At 41.5% G+C, this 21,079-nt stretch overlaps 1 protein-coding gene across 2 annotated transcripts in view; it reads right to left on the reverse strand.

Annotated features, from left to right (window-relative positions):
• UNC5C (unc-5 netrin receptor C) overlaps window positions 1–21,079 on the reverse strand; it is a 239,716-nt gene that overhangs the window by 44,223 nt on the left and 174,414 nt on the right. For both annotated transcript variants that reach the window (XM_021396043.1, XM_021396044.1), the window contains exons 3-4: window positions 19,700–19,843; window positions 7,322–7,425 (exon numbers count right to left, since the gene is read on the reverse strand). In XM_021396043.1, coding sequence (XP_021251718.1) covers window positions 7,322–7,425; window positions 19,700–19,843 — 248 coding nt within the window. The remainder of the gene's footprint in view (window positions 1–7,321; window positions 7,426–19,699; window positions 19,844–21,079) is intronic.

Here is a 21,079-nt window from a genome sequence, read left to right on the forward strand (position 1 = left end):
TCTAGTGGTTGGCAACCCTGCACTTAGCAGGGGGGTTGAGACTCGATGATCCTTGAGGTCCTTTTCAACCCAGGCCATTCTATGATTCTATGATTCTATGATCTAGCTCTGTCTTTTAAACCAGACATATCCCTCCAACTATTATTAATCAATGCATGAATTGCTGTGCATAGCTACAGAACAAGCCTGAGCATCAGTTTTCCTTCATCATAACAGCAAACACTTAATCTGCCACAATACTGCCATGAAGGGTGTTTAATCACCTCATCCTGGAGATGCCAGCTATGGAAAATAGTAACACTCACCCAGATTTCATACACATCAGCCCTCCAGAACAAAGCCAGAATGAAATTCCTAGTTCTATTTCCAGTTTCCCAACTCAGGTATTTTTACTTGTTAGATGTCTGTAAGCAGAAGAGCGAGCACAGTGGATGAGCTCACAGTCCCTGCAGGTGCTCAGAAGGCACCTCCCAGCCTGCCCCAAGACCCAGCTGTCCCCGTGAGCAGCCGAGGACGCATAACCCGACGTGGCTGTAATTCAGAGCAGCATACCTTGTAGGGTCTGTGCTGCCATCCTGCTCCCTAGTGAGAGACAGATGTGTTGACTCTAATTATTCTCTGATTGGTATCGGGAGATACATTAACATAATTGGCACATTTGTTCTAATTAACAGAGGGAACCTGCCACATGCCACTCGACATGAGAAGCGAGACCATCGGCAAGAGCAGGAAGCCTGCAGCCACTGGGATGGTGGTACCTAGGGGCTGCGGCCAGCCCTGTCCCGCGGCAGGATGCTTCAGCAGCCTGAAATAATGCCAGTCAGGCAGAGACAACAGCATGCAAAGCCTGGCCAGGCTCCTGTGCAGGCTAAATGTGCACAGAGGATGTAAATCACACAAGTGATTACGTATGCTGGATAACCTATTATGGAAGCTAATTGCTGACACAAATTTAGCCATGCCAAGTTACTAAGATTATCAGATACTTAAATCTCTTGGCACACTTTTGTATGCGTGACTGTTTTAGAAACTGGTAGAGCAGAAGCACAGCTGCTCTAAGAGAAATGAAGAATGCAAAAGGGATGTGGGCTCCTCTGGTTGTTCCTTACACCTCTAGTGATCTCAAGAAAATCCATCAGGGTGCAAGCCCTGGATTCTTCTCTACCCTGCAACAACCTGCCCCAGGCCCATCTTCAGAGCACGGAGCACCTGCCAACACCAGCAATACATCTTCTGCCTCTCTAGGCATAGGTAAAATTCCTGGGCACAATCCTCCAGAACAAACAAGCTGTGAGCGGCTGGGAGTAGTGAGAGAGCTGCCTCAATAAAAGATGAGTGAGGATCCCAGGATGCAAGATGACTGCAAACCTGTCTTCTCCGTGGCTTGCAAAACAGCAGGATCACATTCAATCTCATCTCCCAGCCACAACCGCATTCCAGGTTATGTTCTCTACATGTTGCAGGACCAATAAAACATTCGTGAAGCTAACCATTGATTTGGACACAATGCAAGGTACCCAAGTGAGGCAGAGGATACTAGCAGTTTTCATACAGGCTTTTGAGCCAACAGCTATTTCAGGTATATTGAGATCTGAGTGCCTCTTTGAAGAATGTTATTTGATTTTTGACTTGCTTTCAAATGTATGCTTTCATCCCAGCAACAAGAGGATGCTGTCCTTTGCATGCCAGTTGGTTTAAGGTTAAAAAAGTTGTTTCCAAAGAGGCTGAGATTACAGCCATGCGAGACTGCAGAACACATATTGAGAATGAGAGAGCAAATGCAAACTGCAGTGACATTTTGTTCAGTTGTTATTTGCTTCTGCTGCCAATAAGGGGAATTTGTGTTCCTGCTGTGGAAACGCTTCCTTAATTGCACATATATCTAGCTTGCTGCTTGAACACTAAAATCTATACAGAGTGTATGTACAGCTGCTGGATGTCTCTGGCCCTACTACAGCTTCGCTTTGTGAACAATGGGGAAGCGAAGTCTCAACAAGGAAACTTCCAAGGCTGCAGTGGGCTGCATGGTTCAAGTAATTGCAGATGGAAAACCTTCTTTCACAGAGCTGCAAATTCAAACAAAGATCATGGCATCATTAACTGGAAACAGTGGTGGTGGCTGCCCTTTGGCCCCCAGGAGATGCTGTGCTCCCTTCCCTGCTTCAAAGAGGGTTTTGGGACAGAGGTCTCACAGCTCATATGTGTTGGTTGGTATTTCTGGCACCACATGCACTGCCTGGGTCCACAATTCCCACAGTTCCCACAGCTTTAAACAGGTCATTTGTGTGAAGTCTGTGGTTCTTCTAATATGCCAATGATGGGCAGATGGACAGATAGATGGAATTATAGGCTTTTTTGAATCATTAAATTCAATAAGGGAAGAGGATGCTGGGAATGAGGGCACTCCTTGAGGACTGTCCTCTTTCTGTCCTCCCTGAAGTTGCCATATGGAAAACTTCTCTGACTGATTTTAAAGGTATTCAGGATTCTGTCCAGGTTCCTCACGTTAGTGATAGAAGACCATCAGTTCTAGAAGCACCTGGAAATTTCTGAGCAAAACCCTGCAAAACTTCATCAAATGACTCTTGAGTGACAGTAAACCAAATTTTGAAAACATCTCTATAAAAATGTGGAGGCATTATAATTCTTCACACTTAAGGAGATCACTGAGTCTGAAGAAGCTACTGCCACAAGAGCTGACCTAGGCAAATGTTATTGCTGGGTCACTGTGAATGCTGAGGAGAACTCAAGCTCCAGAAACCCCAGTCAGAGGTAACACTTGCACATCTGGCTCTATGAGGTCTGTTGGCTATAAGGAGCAAAAATCTGTTGGTGTCAAAGTAGGACTTGTACACCTTGTAGGTGTACAGAATAGTCTCTCCAGGATGTGGGGCTGCCTTCTCAAAGGGGAGAGTTCAGAAGTACACTCACCTGCCTTACCAAAAATGTTGCTAAAAACTGTCCCCTACGCTGCTTACATTCCAAATCTATATCTAAGGTAAATATAAACAAACAAATATACAACCTCATAGCGTATTTCCTAGGGAAGCACAAGACCAATATGCAAGCCTATTCTCAAGGAAGGGGCTGTAAGTTAACTTCTGCTTCTCAGAAGAGTGCTACCCACCGATAGATTGGGGTGAAGAAGAAGCAGAAATGTACAGGACCACACAGAGACAATTATGGAGAGCTTTAATTTGTACATTTGAAGGACAGTCCTGCACTGCTAGACCTCATCCAGTGGCTCTTCAGGGCAAAATGAATGGGCAGTCCTTGGAGCAGCAGTGAGAAGGTAGGGCTCCTTTGTACCAAAAAGCTTATTCACCTCCCTGCTCCTCCCTGCCTCACAACAGACAAGGTGAGAACTGGGTATCAGGCTGCTGTATCTTCAACACGGACACATGGACATGAGCCTCTCATTCACCCTTGAAGCCCTGAGTAAATAAATCTGCTATGTGATGCAAGGCACTGCAAAGAATAGTGGCACTTCCCAGCTAATCAGTATTTGTGCCCACAAACTGCTTCTCTCCCCTCTCTTAAAGCTCACTTTCTGGCTGGGAATATAAAACACTGTCTCCATAATGCTCACCTGCATAGAAATGCATACACATGAACTTCAAATTAAGGGATAACTGCAGCAAAGCATGAGCAGCAGCTCATGAACCAAAACAAACAGCAGTTGTATTAATAATCAATTAGATAGAGCAGCTACCTGATGCTGCCTACTTGGAGAAATCCCTAGCTTCCAGCTGCTTCTGGCAACGCAACAGGAGTGGAATGAATTATTTGTCACAGTCATCCTGACTTGGTATAACACCTTTTTCTGCCTTTTTACAGAGGGACATTTTGCCCCTTGCCCTAATTCCTAATTGAAGACATGAATACCAAGTCATGTTTCAAACTCAGCTGATTGACTAAACTGTACACTGTACCCTGGTCTCCTGTTAAACTTCTCTGTGAAACACTTCAATTATAATTAATGAAAAAATTATCCCCCTGTTGAAGGTGCAGCAAATCACACATTTCAATGCAAAAGTTCATCTAGCAGCTTATGGCATATTAACCAATCTTACATCTCATTGATGCTTTGATCTATATCATATTTCAGTGACCTAATTTGATGTGACTTGGTGTCTTGGACTATATTTTATCATGTACAATATGATGCTGGCATTTTTCAAAAGAACACATTAAATGACCTAGGCAATTAATTGCTAATAGTTCTGCTTAAGCTTGAAAAAAAACATGCACAAAACAGAGTGAAGCATAAATGGTTATTTGGGATGAGACCAGGGGGATGCAGCTGCAATGCTGAGCAGCAGCAGCTCCTGATGATAAGCAGGCCAGACTGTTTATCTCACTGCCTTGTCCCATTCCTCCCCACTGAGGAAAAGCACAAGGCAAGGAAGCATAGAGCTAGGACAGGTTTTTGTTTGTTTTCATTTCCATTCCTTTTTTTTTTTTTTTTTTTAATAATGGTAGGAACATATGAATTTGCCTCTACTCCCCAGCTATGTGTGGAAACCTCACTGTGTCTGTGTCTGGGCCATGTATAGGAAAAGGCAAAACAGCTGAATGCTGCTACGTGGTTCAGCTTTTCAATAATAATAATATCTTCTCCAGCACTGATCAGCAAGAGATCAACACAGTTAATTGCAATTAAATATGCTGGGAATTACAAGATGAAATTCTCTATATGCAAAAAAGAGAAAAGTATTTTTCCCTAAGTATGGTTATTCCCACCACTTTGAAATATTAAAAGAAAAAACAAAAGTAACGGATAGAATTAAATCAAAAGAGAAAAAATCAAGTGGAAGATTCGAGGACTCTAGATTCCAGCATGATGTCACACTGATTGAGTATTTTATGCAGTTTCACAGTGTAAGCCTTTCTTCCCACTTTGATGCTAAATCCAGTGACCACTTCAGAAGGAAGGAAGTTGAAAAAACAAACAAACCAGAACACAGTGCCCAGAGTGGGAAGAGTCCAAGGTACATGCTCACTAAAGCATTTGGAAATACTGCTAACTTGCTAATACTACAGCAACAGTGTTACCTACTGTACTTGAAATCAAACCACGCAATGTGCAAAAAGCCTGGGTTTGCTGCCTGCCTTCTCTCAAGTGCATTCATAGTTACCGGTACCATCCTATCAGAAAATCCTCTGAACAAATAAAAGAAGTCATAAACATAGAATTAATTCATCTCTAAATTAAAATAATCATGTAATCCTTCAACCTACCAAGTTACCTTTCATCTTGGTATTTTTTAAAATTTATCTTACCAGCTTCACCAAGTGGCTGTAATAAAGTGTCACATTAAGGTATTCATATTCATTAGTGTTCAGGTCTTTGTACTTTTAATAGTGTTGGAAAGAATCTACAAAGAGGCTGTATTAGGCGGCTGTCCAATCTGGGTGTTTGATCTCCTCCTGACTTCAGAAGTCAGAAGAGAGAAAAAAAAATACAACATTGAGAACAGTTCTTTTCAGTGTCAGATGGGGAGTATACGATTTCTGAGGCTGCCAAGTGTTAATTGGTGTCTGCCTTGACCACGGTGCAAATAAGACTCAGAGCCAATGTAGAATCATGAGTCTCTGCTGACAAGAGTGAGCCAGGATACAAGCAGGCAGAAATAAGTGCAATTATTAGGAGAGCAACTCGCAGAGAATCTTTTCAGAGCTCACTTCCTTGTACTAGGAAGCAGACATGGCTACTGAGGCATCTTTTTTTTTTTTGCCTTTACAGCTGCTCAGTGGAACGAGGACAGGTATAATTTGACTGAAGAACTACAAGTGCTAATGGCTGATGCAGAATGTTTATAAGAGCAGAGAGAGCTCCCCTTCCACACGTCATATTAAATCATGCTGTTCCAGGCCTGGCCACCTGACTGGGGCTTTGCAGACCTTTCCGTGGGAATAGCTGGGCTGACTGCTGAAATTTCAGAGGTGCTTGTAACATCATGCTCAAATAAACCACTCATCATGACCAATCTCAGTAGTATCTACACCTCCAGAACAACCTACCCTATTTCAAATACTCATGAAGGCGTGACAGTGTATTGATTTGATGTAAAGATCCATCAGAAATGGAATCAAAAAATTAAAAAGTTGCTAAAATGTTCTTTGGGAAAGCCAACTGACTAATATTATAGCCATCAGCAAGCTGGCTCAGCAGACCTAAATGCTCTGTACAGTTTTGTGCATCGTAAAGGAGAAAGAATACAGCCTAAGGAAAAAGGAAACTGGAGAAATCTTCTATGCTAATCATTCCCTCAGATGTTTGTAGACACTTTTCTACAAAAAAAGTAAACCTGATTAAACCTGAACTTGGGTAAGATAGGGAGGTAACACTTCAAGCTTTGTCTCCTTAGAAATCAGCCATCAGTGCTGAGGGACAACCACTTTCCTGCTTAGCCATGACAGTCTAACTTATCTTAATGCAAAGCAGCAACAGTTCCCTCTCTGCATGGCAGAGGGAGACTGAGGAGAATTCAGATAGGGGAATTACCAGCATTAACAATATGAATTTTTCACTGAACATCAGCAGCAGACTTAGGACTTCAGAGCGACCCTTTGACTCAGGGAGCAATGAGCCTGGAGCCATTTTTGGCTGGAGCCACAGCTGAATGTAGGCAGGTATCCCTGCTGCTGCTGCTGATGGGCACAGATTCTGGTGAAAAAAAAGTTCTCTCCTGCCAAGTGGGTGGAAGGCTACCCACTCTCTACTACTTAAATGCCAGCAAAAAAAAAACCATAAAAACAGATAAGCCCATGAACATGAATTCTTATGAAGATGCATCCCCTAGTTGCCCCCACTTCAAGCTGCTTCACCTGAACCACAGTACATACTTGTGCACTAAGCTAGCTACCCTGGTGTATACTCAAGTGCGTGCACAAACGTGTGATGGAAATGAAACCTGACAAACTAAAAATTAAAATGTCTTGGTGTGCTTGGAAGGTGCTTCTCTCAATAACTGGAATGGCATTTCCTTTAAAAGGGCAGGAAAGGATAATGGGCTGGTATCAGTATGCCCCACCACTTATATGTTCTTTGGACATCAGACATAACTAGGATTTTTGAAAGGAAACAAAAACCTGAAACCATACCACCTGTAGCTCTGCCCAGCAAGACATCGTAATTGCCTCCAAAGTCATTAATCAGCTCCAGATCAATCTTATCTACCAGCAGCAGGCAGTCTGCTCTCCATTGCCACCCATTCATCATGTTAAGCCCTTATTCCCTGCTCCATTAGCCACAGATCAAGCCTCAGTTAGGACATCCAAGTACCAGCTGCTGGGGCAAAATACCACTGCTGCTCACCTCAGCTACCGGGATGCCTTCAGGGGGGCGGCACTGGAGCAGCACCTCTTGCTCCAGGGACACTTCTTTCCCCAGTGGCTCCTGCTCAAAAGTCTTCCTGAGATCTGGGGAGAGAAGAAGAATTTGTAGTATTAATAACTGCTGGCTTATGTCATGTTTCATTCTCATACCACCAAATAAGAGAAAAGTCTTTCTAAGCAGAGAAAATAGAATATCTGCTCCCTGGAAAGTGGAGCACTTAAAAAAGACTAGGCATGTTTTCACTTCATTCAAGCATTAAGTGCTCAAAGGTTTCATAGCAGATTTATTATTTATATTGTGGTAGTACACATGAACCCAGCCAGGAATCAAGGCCTCACTGTGAAAGGTCCTGTCCAGACATGGAACTCAAGGAGAAAGAAATTCCTTCTTCGGATAATTTATGTTTGCTAAGCGATGCTGGGGAAATATGAAAGAAAGCTAAAGGAAATTATATAAGCCTGTAAAACTAAAACGCGTAAGCTGAGTTTCCCTAAACTCCTGGTTTAAAGTGTTTGTGCTGCCATTTTTAAACATTAACTTTACAAGTTTAGCTGATTTGTCTTCACTATCTCACTATTCCTGTAGCATTAGATAACAGCAGTCGTAATGTGGAGTCAAACCACACTTGGATCCATGCACAGCACCACAGAAACGTCAAAGGCAGAGGGTACATCAAATGTGTCTCCTAACTATGGAGCTGTTCATTGCACTGGGCAGCTGCACACTTTGGCTTTTCTAGTACACCTTTGTAACATATTTGCACTGGTGGTAAAAAGGACTGGAGATTTTCCCTTCTTACTACCATGTCTGTACTTCCATCATGCTCTGGCATCCTCTGTGTTGTATTAGGGAGGATGGAGTTCTGGAGAAGTGAGCCTTCAGCCCCAGTAGCAGCTGGGGACACTTCTCCCTGCAGTTGGCTCCTGCTGCATGTAGACACAGGGCCATGCTAGAAGCCATGTCAGAGAGCTGGTCTGGATTTGAAAAAACATCCTTCAAAAAAAAAGGGATTTTTATATTTTTGTTCTGAAGTCAGACAAGTTCCCTATGCCAGTTCACGGCAAGGTTGTGCAAATAGTTGTGTCATGCTAGAAATAAACCATACGGGAACAATTTAAAAGCCAAATATTTCAAAGCTATAACTTGTGACTGTTCTGGAAAACATACCACTGACGAGAACCAGCTTACAAACAGACCATCCAAGGTTCTATTTTTCATCTAGAATTGGTAATTTTGTCAGGCAACATGTCAACCCTCACATGGTTGTGTCTGTTGGCATCGTTATTACACTGGAGTTACTCCATCCCAGCGAGGTTACCTCATGTGAGAGTGACCAAAGCAAGACAATCAGCAAGAGCAGTTCTGTCCATGATGCCTTTATGGAGCTCCCACTGTGTTGCCAGCCCCAGCCCACCCTCTGAAAGGCTACCCAGGGGGCATAATGGCTGTACAGCTCAATTTGAGTAAAAATTTTTTGGGAGGAAAAGAAGACTGGGCGGGGGTCTGATAAATGTTTATAAATATCTAAAGGGAAATGGGAGGCAAAAGGATGAGCTCAGGATCTTCCTGGTGGTGCATAATGATAGGGCAAGGAGCAATGGCCTAAAACTTGAACACAGAAAGTTCCGTACTAACATGTGGAAGAACTTCTTTACAATAAGGGTGATGGAGCACTGGAACAGCTTGCCCGGAAGGGCTGTAGAGTCTCTTTCAAAGGAGATATTCAAGACCCAGCTGGACATTGACCTGTTGTAAGGAACCTGCTTTGACAAGGGGGTTGGACTCGATCTCTCGATCCCTTCCAACCCCTGCAATTCTGTGATTCTGTAAAACCAATCCTCCCAAGTCCCCTCTCTGTAGGTGGGAGCCATTCCAAGCACAAACTCCTGACATTTAGTTTGCTGTACTTCAGCAAGTGAAGTGCACAGACAGGCAACTCTTTCAGGAGCTGGTGGGTTTCTTGGAACACAACACCTTTCCTTTAGCTCAGATTCCTCATACACCCCGTAGGCTAAATGGGTACCCTGGGCACACATAATGTGTTAAATGCAGTTTGCTTTAGATGAGAGAATATCTTGGGTTATATTGCAAGCAGAACCTTTAAGATCATAGCACTGTTAATTCTACAGATATCTTCTGAGGAATTCCCTCTTCTCCAAAGTAGAAGAAAGAAGAAGTGCCTTAGCACACTTAACGTACATGTGCATGTATGCATATGTGCGTGGTAGGAAAATTATAACAGATCTGTTTGAATATCACGGCTGAGGATAAATATGAAAGTCACAGTGCTGCATTTAGAAGCATTTAATACTAATAAATTGTGCATTAATAATAGCATTCAGGTGCTCTAATAAGGAGGGATGGATACAGTAGAGCCAAACTGGACAGACAAGAATCTGAGGCTTTTCCTTGGCATGCTGATTTATTGTCATCCCTGCCTTCTTGGAATATTCATGGAACTCGAAGTTCTCAGCAACTTCACGTATGCACAGCAATCACCCCCCACACAAAATGCTCACCTCTGAAAATCCTCAGTTTTAGTGCATACAAAAGTAAACAGCATTAGGTCTAGAAATGTGTAATAACAGTAAAAAAAAAAACACCCACTTTACCCTCTTTATTATCAACAGCTGGAAGTGCTGGGTGTGCAGGGCTTGTTTTCCCTGTTAAGCTCTCCAGTGTGGATATAGGAGGTGCAGTGAATCCCGTGGGAAGGGCCCCCCTGGCTCCACTCCCACCCCACTTATTGGTGCCACTGGATTGCAGTGGGTCAGTGAGTCACAAACTAAAAATAGTCTAAGAAGGTGCCTTGACATAATAGACAGTAATGTTCTCAAAGGAGCTATTAGATACTGTTGAGTAAATGATACTCATTTGAAAAAAAAATAAAAAAAAAATAAAAAATACATAATTGTGTATTTACAAGACTGGAAGCTTTTATACCCTATTCTTTTGGCTCCCTCCCACATATTTACAGCTTAACCCATGCAGAACTACCTACCACCTCTCGCTGCAGCTTTGCCACCTACAAACAGCTACAGACAGCAGTTGTGCAGCGCAGCTTCTACCTCACCAGGCATAAGGTTGACCGGTTGCAAAAGACAACAGTGGCAAAAAAGTGAGCTCTAAATTACGAAGAAGCGGAAGGCCTAGGAGAACAATTTCTTCACTTGCTGTGCTATCATGAAACACTCTGCTGGGATAGCACAGCATTTGCACTGACTTCTATTTTCTATGGCCCTTGCAGTATGACTTTTTTTTCTAGATAACAAAGATTTCTTTCTAATTCTTCAATCTGCAGCTTCCTTTTCCATTTAAGGGTTACAGTGCTCATGGCAACTTCACACAGCCAACCAGGAGTGGGTGAGTGCGCTAATGTACTGAGAGACTTTGGATCATTTCCAAACAAAGCTTTCTCAAAGACATTTGTCATTTTTCTGAAGTGTCACATAAGTTACAATTGCTTACAAGCAGAAGGAATACATTTTCCCACAGAAGGGTAAAAGACAAATAAATACATCCATTTTTTCCCAAGTTTTCAAAATCTTAAGAAAATATGCCTGCAAAAAAAAAACCAAAACAATAAAACACTTGATCTATTCTAAGTCAGGACCTCTTTGTGAAGAGGCAGTGTGAATTATTAAAGCCTTAGGTCGGCAGCAGCTCTGTAAACGTGATGCTGAGAGAGCCTTCTCTACCCTCACCCTCAATACAGAGAGACACACAAGAAAGGCAGCTGCACTTTCTCTCCATTATTATTTTAGTAATGTTGAATAATCCCTGACTGCGTTAGCAATACTCTCCCCATTATACAGGTAGTACTGCTGCCACAACTCCTCTTCAGAGCAGATCAGGCCCTGCTGGGAAGTGATGCTGAAAGGTCCCCCTCATTCTGCTGGTGGCTCCTTCAAGTGTGCCACTCTGCCACCAGGCTTAGGGGTCAATACAGCACCAGCAGGCATTTCCCCCGCCTCTCATTCCCCTTCAAGGCTGCCTTCATAAAAAGAAGCCACGGAGGAGAATTAAGATTCTGGTCTGCCACCTTGAGCCAAGCTATTTTCTTTACTAATGTAGAGTCTTAGTAAATTCAGAGGGGGCTCTCGTGGCATATACTGCAGCACATTTACAGCATACTTAAGATGAGACTTTCCTCCAAGACTCCTGAAATACTTCTGTACAAGCCTCTCTGTTAAGGACAGATGGCTGCATTCAGAACTGCATTGAAATGAGAGAATTTCCACAAGCATAAAACTGAAATAGTGTAATGGGAAATAAAAACTCAGTGTACGCCATATTCTTAGCTTTATTCCTGAATTTCTATGCTTTTGGGGGAGACGAGCATTAGAGCTTAATTTTGATGCACTGTTAAATTCCCTTTAACTTCAGTGCATTTTTAGCTTATAGACAACTCAAAAGTTGCATTTTTACCTGCTAAAGGCAATAGTTTCTATATAACCTCACAGTATTTCCTCACTTCCCTTAGTAGCTGTCATCTTCTAAAAAAGAGCAAAGAATGGCCCTAGTCTTCTTTTTAATCAAATCTATTTTATCTCCTTGCAGTTGCTCTGTTTTTTGCTGTGATGGGTGGGTGGGTAAAACTTTAAGGATATCTTTTATCATTTCTGAGAAATGTGAGAAGAGGCAGGCCAGATGCCTTAAAGGCAGTGCTAATGTAAGGGTGACTAATGAATGAGAATGAAAAACGGACACTTGTCAGACAGGAATTAGATGTAAACCAGAAACGAACTGAACAATGCAGCATTACTGTCAGGGAAAGATGGATTTCTGCCCTTGGTAGACCTTAAAGACTCTTTATCCTGTGCTCCTTATAGTGACTCCAACCTCAACTTTCCTTCCATACAAATATTTCAAAATTAAAAGGAAAAAAAAAGCAAGCTTTACAAAAACAAATAGAAAAGCCACATTATTTTTTATTCAACTTTCACATTAGCTATGCCCACTGAGAGAAGTACATTTGATGTATGCCTTCAGAGAAATGAGTTCTTAAGAATGTGAAAAAACCTTCATGAGGAGTACATGTATATGGCAGTTTGCTTTATATTGGTAGCACATGCAGACATCCGTTTAAAATCAAATACATCTTCTGCAAAAAAAAAAAAAAAAACAACTAGAAAACACTAGAAAAAAGAGAATAATGCATTACACTTTTTAACCATTATCAGTATACCGTTAGTTAGACAAGCTCTCTTAATCAAGTCCACCTCCTACTGCTGAGTGTTCTCAAGTGGCCAGATTTGATGCTGTTTTAATTTTAGCTTAATATGAAACACTCCATCAGAAAAATAATTGTGGATAAAGAGTGGGAAAATGCCAGTGATGTTCTAAGAAATGAAAGGGGTTCCACATGCATATGAAGACACATCTCACTGCATTTATTTCCCAAACTTAGATAACTGATCCTGAGTTAGAGCAACCTGAGTAATACTGTAAAACTGCCCTGTTCCTCTTTCATCACTTTCCACTGTGCTGGTGGAATTGAGAAACACCTTTTTCTTTCACTGAAATTCCAAATGTAAGAAATCATGCACTATCAGACACTGGCCTCTCTCTTCAGTTCACAGTTGTCTTCTTTCACTTTGTCCTGTGTGGTTCCACCTCTCTTTTGTTAATTAGATCAAAGTACGACACTGGAGCTTCCCCATTTCCAAAGACGTCGCTTGAGCTGAGCTGGCCAGGAGCAGCCCAGGGAGCGAGTCCTCCCATGTGACCAAGAAGCCACCTCAGCTCTCACAGTCCAGCAGCTGATGGGGACAGAGAAGACTTCTTGCAAGAGCACAATACCTTTTGAGGGTACAGGCTGCTACGTATGCTGACTTGAGGTACTGAACAAAGTGATGAGTACCCCTTACTTGCTGGGCTACCACCTTGAAGACGCTTTGCTTGAGCCAAGGGCCTGCTCTTTTCTTGTATTCATTGTCTCTCTACAGCCTGAGCAAATGAAACGTGCACATCTGTCCTATCCTCACTCTGCTGATAGCGTTTTCAGACAGATGAGGATAACGTTTATCCTTGGTGATTCCTTGGAGACACACCCACCCTCTGCATGCCTCCAAAGAACCATTTGTCCCACACCTCCCTCTTCAACTCTAAGCTAGCTCAGCCAGGTGCTGGTGGGATAGAGCTCCCTTTTGCAACAACAGCTTCTATGTGGGCTAAGTCTGTAGTAAAGGACCCATACAACACATTTCATATTGGCACAACTGTAAAAAATACAAGCAAGCCCATTTCATAGAGAATTCACTGAGCAGATGGGTTTCCAGCATGCATCGATCACACCATTCCCCTCCTCTTACATTTTTATTTGATAGCTAGATATTTCTTGTTTTTCTTTGTAAGCTTAACCTGCAAACTAATTTATAAACTTAATTCTTTTCATTATTTTATTTGTTGATTAAAGATAGTATCTAAATCTCATTTTTAAAATAAATCCAAATGTGAAATTGAAATGACTTAGCCTCAGCAGGCTGTAGATGGCAGATTAACTAAATGCACTGAAGATAGGCATTAGAAACGCCAGGTGCACATTGCAATTTATATGTAGAATTGAATTTATAGCACACTGAAACAGTAAAACAGCAAACAATTTATATAAACATGGCATTTTGTTGTTGTTGCCCTTCTGCTACACTACTCTGACTCACAGAGCTATCTTCTCACTATCAAAACATACACAAACTTTTGTTAACTTCTGACTGCATTTCTGTCTCACCATCAGGCACTAAACAGACTCCACTGAAAGATGATTGTTTCTTGAGCATGTTAATATAGGGAGGATATTCTCAAGGTTCCTACCAGGGGATTAAATCCATATAAATTCATTAAAGGTATTTCTTTCTCGTTTAAAGCAACATTAACAGTGAAGTCAATGCCCATATTAGTTTATAAAGCCATAAGTCCTTAATATAGAACAATGTGATTTGTATTTATTGCATTTGTTTCTGATTATTTATGTGTATTTATTACTGCTGCAATTGCATGCTGAAGTTTGAGAGCTGGTTGTGCCTATTAATGTGGGAAGCAGCACACGAACATGCCTGTGAGGAGAGAAAGAAGAGTATCAAGTGTGCTAACTGCTCAGTTAACTCCACGCTGCCCTTCCTGTGATCTGCTGTTGTCTCTTCAGCAATCTCAGCTCCAGATCATGCCATGCAGTAATCCCCTTATTAACTGTAAGCAGCAGATATTGATTAAGAGCAACTGAAATGGTACAAAAAGAAGAAATTAAAGTCCTATCTCTGCTCTTACATACACTTCTCAAAGTACACGAAAGGTTCCTTTTTCTTGCTTTTAGTAGCGCACATCCTGGACATGCCTTCCTATTAAAACTTCCAAGTGTTATCCTTCCCACCTCTCTCTTCACCCAACTTTATACCTACTGCAGTGTGCTTTGGTGGCACAAGTGCTTTGGTGGCTGTAGACATGTGTCCTCACAGCACTGCCTGGATTACGTGTGCGAAGGCAGGAAGAAGAAAGGCACTGCAGCCCTGATACTAAAGGGTGAGATAACTGAGTGTCAGTAATGAATCTGTGATTTCTTTTATATCTGTTTCTTTTATGACTGCATACCCTTGTAAGTGAAGATAAACCGTCAGGTAAACCAGTCTACTTTTCGATACTGCATTTATCTTATCCGTATACAGCATCTGACATGCTTGTATTCGCTACATCCCTTTGAAAAAATGTCAGGGGAAAAAAAGGCTTTTAGATTAGTACAGAAGAAACGAATATGAAATTATACAAAAGATTAACAAGTGCAGTTCCTTACTGCATCAGTGCTTTTTAAAATGAAAAATAAGACTCTTCCTTTGTCTCTTTCTTTCCTTTCTCTTTCTTTCTGATTTAAGGTAAAAATTAACAAAAAAGAAAAGACTGACCAGTTTCATTAGACCAAAAAGATTATTCAACTGAAATCACAGTGAATGCTGCTATTTTCCTACAAGTTTTCAACAAATTGAAAACTTGACAGCAGCTTACATTCTCACTATATTTTCTCAAGGACAGGCTGGGTTAAAATCATGAAGTCAGGGAGGCTACACCAAAACAGAACTGGAGCAAATGAAAAGTGAGGCTGTTTTCTGCACATTGGCTCTGAGCAATTTGTCTCAGCTACCCCGTTATTATCTGATCTAAAAATTAGGTCAAATCCTGTGGCCATTCTTTAGTCTTTATCAAATGCATTTTCTGGTGGGTTTAATTCTAGTCTTGCTCACAAATGCTCAAGCCCCGTTCATCCTTTTAACAGGAATTGTCTCTGCTAGGTCTTAGCTGTTCAATGATATCTGCCTTGTTACATAATATTCACATTAAAACGTTATACTGGGATAGATGTTTTTCAGCCAAAGAAAAAGGCACCTTAAATCCTCCCTTCCTCTGTCCATAAAAGTAACTTTTTTTAAAAAATTGATCAGAAAAATTGAATCAAAGCCTATTAGCGACTCCAACACACCTGGCAGGATATGCCTGAAGTAAGCAAGCAATGTGTGAACAAGTAGGAAATGTATTTTAGCACTTTCACAGATCACTATCTCAGACAACAATATTATATTTTTCCAGCTCCACTGAGATGTACATTGAGAGCCTCCACTCTACTGTTTACTGAGCTATCAAGAATGAGAGAGTGAAAATGAATGCCAGCATATCTGCTAGTTCAAGAGGACAAAAGGCTCAGCTCTGCTCTCATGGGGAGACTAATGCCTCGGGAAGATCAATTCCAGGGCATACATAAGAAGATGAAAATAATGATGTTTCTATCACCTATTCTTTCTCCTCCTTTTCAGAAAAAGACAGCCCAGAAAGGAGTGGCTTCCTAGTCTACAGGAACACTAAGGGGAGCCAGGATGTTGGCTTTAGACTGAGACACTTCCTGTTTATACTGCTAGCATGGGCAGCTTTTGAAATGTAGCAGCATCTTCCTTCCATATTTATAGATCACTCCCTTCCTGAATAACTGAAGCTCTTACTCGGCCAGGGCGATGTTGCAATTGATTTTCATACAGAACATTCATTGACTGGGTTGTTATGTACTTTCTGACACATGCCTGACCCTGCATTAAACAAATACAAGCCACTTTTCCAGGATGCACATTTTTCACACTTTCAAATTACTTTTCAGTTAATTCTATTACACGGTCAGTGAACAGAGATGTTGAATGCTATTTTTTTTTTTTTTTTTTTTGTATGTTTTAACAGATGCAGCTCTAGTCCTTGAGATGACACTGTAATTCCAGAATAAGACCAGTGGTCATAAGGGAGAAAAGAGAGAAAGAGGAGGAGAAGGAAGAGAGGGAGAATGGCAGAATATTTTTTTTTCTTAATGTGAGAGGAGTCAAGTTACACTACAGTTGTAGCTGTTGAGATGAAACCACCAGGTTCAGGTATTAAAATATGCCATAATTTAACTTAAGCAGAACACTGCAGAGAATTGTAGAATCATAGAATTGCTCAGGTTGGAAAAGACCTTCAAGTTCATCAAGTCCAACCACAACCTAACCATACTACCCTAACTCTAACAACCCATCACTAAATAACATCCCTGAGCACCACATCCGAACAGTTTTCAAACACATTCAGGGATGGTGACTCAACAACCTCCCTGGGGAGCCTATTCCAGTGCTTAACAACGCTTTCTGTAAAGAAGTTTTTCCTGATATCTAACCGAAACCTCCCCTGGCACAACTTGAGGCCATTTCCCTTGTCCTGTCACCTGTCACCAATGAGAAGAGACCAGCCCTGCTCTCGCTGCAATCAGCTTTCAGGTATTTGAAGAGAGCAATAAGGTCTCCCCTCAGCCTCCTCTTCCCAAGACTAAACAGCCCCAGTTCCTTAAGTCACTCCTCATAGGGCATATTTTCCAAGCCCCTTACAAGCCTTGTTGCGCTTGCATGCTCCATTTACTTCACTGATATCTAAAGGTATCAGTGCTCCCTTTTTGTACTAATTAAAAATAAAAACTGCATTGGTGACATAAGCATGCAACTACAAATGCAGGCAGAACTGGATACTTCTGCCTCTCCTAAATTTTGGACATCCTTGGTCTTCCAGATTCATAAATACAGCACAGAACCTCCCTTATATCCCAGTCTCATGGCACATTGTGTAAACATCAGAAGACTTTTCAGCTGTACTTAAAGTTTAGGTAGGAAACAACCATTATATTGATAGTCCAGATTTGTTCATCTGAAATCAAGGCTCTGAGTACTGATAAACACAGATACATCTTAGTTCACAGTTTAAAATAGCAATATTGCAAAAAAAATGACATCACAGAGGGAGGCATATACCTTTCATCATATGTTTGAGTTCCTAAAAGAGGAGTCCTGAGTTACCTGAGAAATTTATAGAAATCTGTGAAATTGGAAACAGACAATTCTGCAGAGAAGGGGTCTCCACAGTTGTCTGAAAATCTGCAGTCTGACAGCCCAACACTTCAACTCCTAGTCCCAAGGAGTGAAGGTGACTTGGCTAGTCAAAAGTGTCGAAGAATCCCAAGCTCAGGAACAAATGATAAAATCTACACTAAAATACAAAGGCATGTTTGAGTGACAAGCATGTAATACTCCCTGGAATTTCTTTAATTAGACTGTCCTGAAAGAAACCCCAAGATGCTACAAAAATCACTAAACTGATTGTTCTTCTCTCTCCACAATATAGCAAGAAAAAGAAGCAAATTCTGTATTATGAGTGTTTTCAATAGAAATTTGGACACCTGGGAAGAAATGTCAACTGATATTAAAAAAAATCTTGTGTTTGTGTACAAAGATTATATGTTATATATAAAAATTACGTGCATAGATGTGACAATGCACATAAGTTCCTTAACTATCAAGTGATATATATTCTGACTTTCTAACTGCGTTAACTCAGTGGTCATCTGTCACGGGCTAACTGGCAGGACATGACGATCGACTTAATGAGTTAACACAGAGTTCATAATCTAAAAAACCTGTTCAAACATTGCTAAGCCTCCCTGAAGTGCTGATTACTTGGAAGAAAAAAAAAATGGAATGGCTCTTTTGTTTCAGTACAGAAAAAGAAAATAACCAAAGTCTTGAAAAGTTTTCTAGCATAAGGAAACACTACATGCATATTTAATAGCATTTCTAATCTTTTAGGGTGACCACATACAATATTTTTCATTTCCTCTAACCCTGGAGAAGTTCTTCTCTGAGGTTGGTCTTCTACTCAAAAGTGGAAGTCCTCCATTTCCAGTAAGTTGCTTGGGGTAAAAGCATTTGATAATGTGTATTTGAGAACTTTCACAAGAACGAAACAAGAATGAAGCTCTAAATGAAGAACTTAAAACAGAAGAGTGGTCCTATCAGTCCTTCCTCTAATATGTCTGTGAAAAGCTTTATTTGGCTGGAAGATTTCTCTTTTTTCATTATAAATCGTTAAGGTTGGTGCAGGAAATGTAAGTATGCTGCAAACTCCGCTCTTAATGACCTTTTCTCACAAAACGTGTTTTTGTTGAGATGAAAACTGTGGAAGAGATACAATTCCAGGTGAAATATTTTGTTCCCATTATACAAAACAGGATTTGATCATGTGAAAGAGAAACAGGAGTCCCCAGTGTGACTACTCTATTACAAAGAAAAGCACCTCTTTGAAAATTAATGAACATTAAATATTTGTACAGTCAAATGAAGATCTGTTTTCAGGGAGCTGCCTGCTCTGTGTTCTTGGGGACTAAGCTGGGAGTCATCCATAATAAACATGGAGGTTAGTAACCGTGAATAGCAGTGATGAAGTATTAGGGCTGAGATGACCACTTGCAGTCTTATATTACCAATCTCGCTACATGATATACTAAACACACAGTTTTTTTTCTTTGTTTAGCAAAAGTAGTTATTGTGTGATTGCAGAGACATAAAAGAATGCTTGTCACCTTATTCCAGAGCTTGCTTTGACAATGTTGCTACCCATTAGCTTCAGACACTTGAGACGTGTAATTGCTGTACACAGGAAATATTGCTTTTGCTGCTTTCCTCCCACACAAGGGAGAAGAGTGAGACCTAAGAATCACAGAACCATGGAAATGTTTGGAGCAGAAAGGACCCTGAGAAATCACATGGTCCACCACCTCCCGCCTGCCATGGGCAGGGACACTTTCCACCAGATCAGGTTGCCCAAAGCCCCAACCTACCTGGCCTCAAACATCTCCTTGCTCTTAAGAACAGGATAAACAGAAATTTTTTTTGTGCATCTGGAGAACTGAGCTTTAGCACACATCCGTAACTTCAGAAAACACAAAACCCAGTGGGTGGGACACAAAATCTCTCTCCCAGAAGGCAGAGACTCCACTTTCCCTCATTCCTCCCACACCGGTGCAGTACTCACATGCAATGCGGACGTAGGCCTTCCGGCTCTTGGTGGTGCCGGCTGAGCTCCAGGCGACGCACTGGCACCAGTAGTCCTCGGGCCCGAAGAGCTCCTCCACCTGTTGGCGGGAAATCTCGATGCTCACCTCGCGGACGATCAGACCTGGCAGGGTACAAGAAGCACTGGTCAGAATTATTACAGGAAGGAAGAAAGGAAGGATCAGAAGTCTGCTTGCGAGGTTGAGACCTTCTGATGCCATATCTATCTCTTGGCAATAAGGATATGAAGGAAGAAAAGCAGTGCTTTGTTTGCAAAATACAAGAAAGGGTAACTGAAAAACAGATCACTCTGATTATGACTTTTATCACATATCGTGTGTCTGTTAGAGAAATAAAAGGATAAGCACCTCAGCTGACATAAATTGTATCATGTCCACAGGATGATTTGCATCAAGTGATGATCCAACTTGGTTTTATTTTCTTACAAATATCAGAAAATTATAGAGTCATTCAGCTTATAAGACTCCCTTAGCCCTTCTGCATTGTACCTCCTTTGGCTAGACAGATAAACCACAGGGAGACGTCCTGCTCACTCTGACACTGAACTGCAGAGGAAAATCAGTTTTTCTATTGTAGATAACGTCCCGATGCTCTGTAATGATGGGCACAAGTGCTGCAGCATGGTTATAGCAAGATGTCAGTTTGGGGGCTGTTACTGCCACATATTCTGGAAATACTGCAAGATTTTTTAGATGATTTTGTGAGACATTTACAATATACTTCAGTGTCTGACATCCTCCCTGGCTACAATTTGTTTCAGCGCAACCCCTAAACACACCTGCCCTTACCAGCAGACCACAAGATTTGGCCACATTAGCCACACAGTACTCTCTGTTGCAAGGTCTTTTGCTTCTATGTGCAAGGAAGTGTTGTGGTGTCTCAGATACCACTGCAGGAATTGTTGGTAATGGTAATCATCTAACAGCCACCACTGAACTTCATATCAGCACATTCTCTTTCTCCACCTCAAAAGGCATAGCCTGGCTAAAATACTCTTAATTCCTGACAAAATATCAGAAGGAAGGACAGAAAGGAGGCGCATGCAATCCTTGTCAATGCATTTGGTCTTTTTTGTCAATGCCAAAGTACCAACAAACCAGTGACATGCGTTTGCCTGTATGAAACACCATCACCTTTTCAGAACTGCACTCTCGCAAACAGCTTTGAATACATAATTTCCACAGGCAAATATTTTGTGTAGCAGGACTGATTTTCTTTTTCTTTCTAGAACTGCCAGGAAACTGAATGGCAAGGTCCTTGGCTCACAGCCTGTTCAGTGTGCCCCCATCACCGTACACCAAAGGCTGGGCTATAAGCCCTTCTGCTGAGCACAGTCTTG

This window comes from Numida meleagris, chromosome 4, assembly GCF_002078875.1.
Source record: "Numida meleagris isolate 19003 breed g44 Domestic line chromosome 4, NumMel1.0, whole genome shotgun sequence".
Lineage (NCBI taxonomy): Eukaryota > Metazoa > Chordata > Aves > Galliformes > Numididae > Numida > Numida meleagris.